General features: G+C 59.5%; 1 protein-coding gene across 1 annotated transcript in view; it reads left to right on the forward strand.

Annotated features, from left to right (window-relative positions):
* The first annotated feature begins 26 nt into the window (after positions 1–26).
* GPRC5B (G protein-coupled receptor class C group 5 member B) overlaps positions 27–587 on the forward strand; it is a 20,591-nt gene continuing 20,030 nt past the window's right edge. The window contains exon 1 of the mRNA XM_024744371.1: positions 27–72. Coding sequence (XP_024600139.1) covers positions 57–72 — 16 coding nt within the window. The 5' untranslated portion in view covers positions 27–56. The remainder of the gene's footprint in view (positions 73–587) is intronic.

Below are 587 nucleotides of genomic sequence, written 5' to 3' on the forward strand. Positions count from 1 at the left end.
CCCGCCTGTGCCCTGGGCGTCTGCGGAGCGCCAAGCCGGTGGCCCCGGGCCTCCGAATGTGTGACCGGGAAGGTCGTGGACGTGTGTGTATGTGGATGATGTGTGGGGGGACGGTGATGGGATACTGCGTGTGGAGCCACGTGAAGGGTTTACCGTGTGGACCTATGAGTATGTTTGGAGTGGCCAAGGATGCGGGTGTTGGGCTCAGGGTGCGTAAAGGGACAAGGACACTTGGGGGGGGGGGGTAATTGGAGTGTACCCAGGCGGGAAGGGGCTGCCTAGTTGATATTGGGGCGTTGGTGATTTTGGAACGCTCGCGGCGGAATCCTCTCTGCGCCCTGGATCGGATGCTGGTATATTGTGGGGAAGTTAATGTTTAGGAACCCATGGTTTAGAAAGCCCCTCAATGTGTGTGTTTCTGAAAGTGGATCAACCTGGGGATGTGTCCGGCGCGTCCGGACTGCTTATGGACGCACTGTAGATGTGCGGGTGGTGTTCGTTAACTGGGGACACTGGAGAGGGCTCGTCTCAGCGCCGCAGGCCAGGAGCAAGGAGATTGCGCGGGGCTGCTTTCGGAACACTCAGCC

Source organism: Neophocaena asiaeorientalis, unplaced genomic scaffold (genome assembly GCF_003031525.2).
Source record: "Neophocaena asiaeorientalis asiaeorientalis breed wild unplaced genomic scaffold, Neophocaena_asiaeorientalis_V1.1 scaffold91, whole genome shotgun sequence".
NCBI classification, from domain to species: domain Eukaryota; kingdom Metazoa; phylum Chordata; class Mammalia; order Artiodactyla; family Phocoenidae; genus Neophocaena; species Neophocaena asiaeorientalis.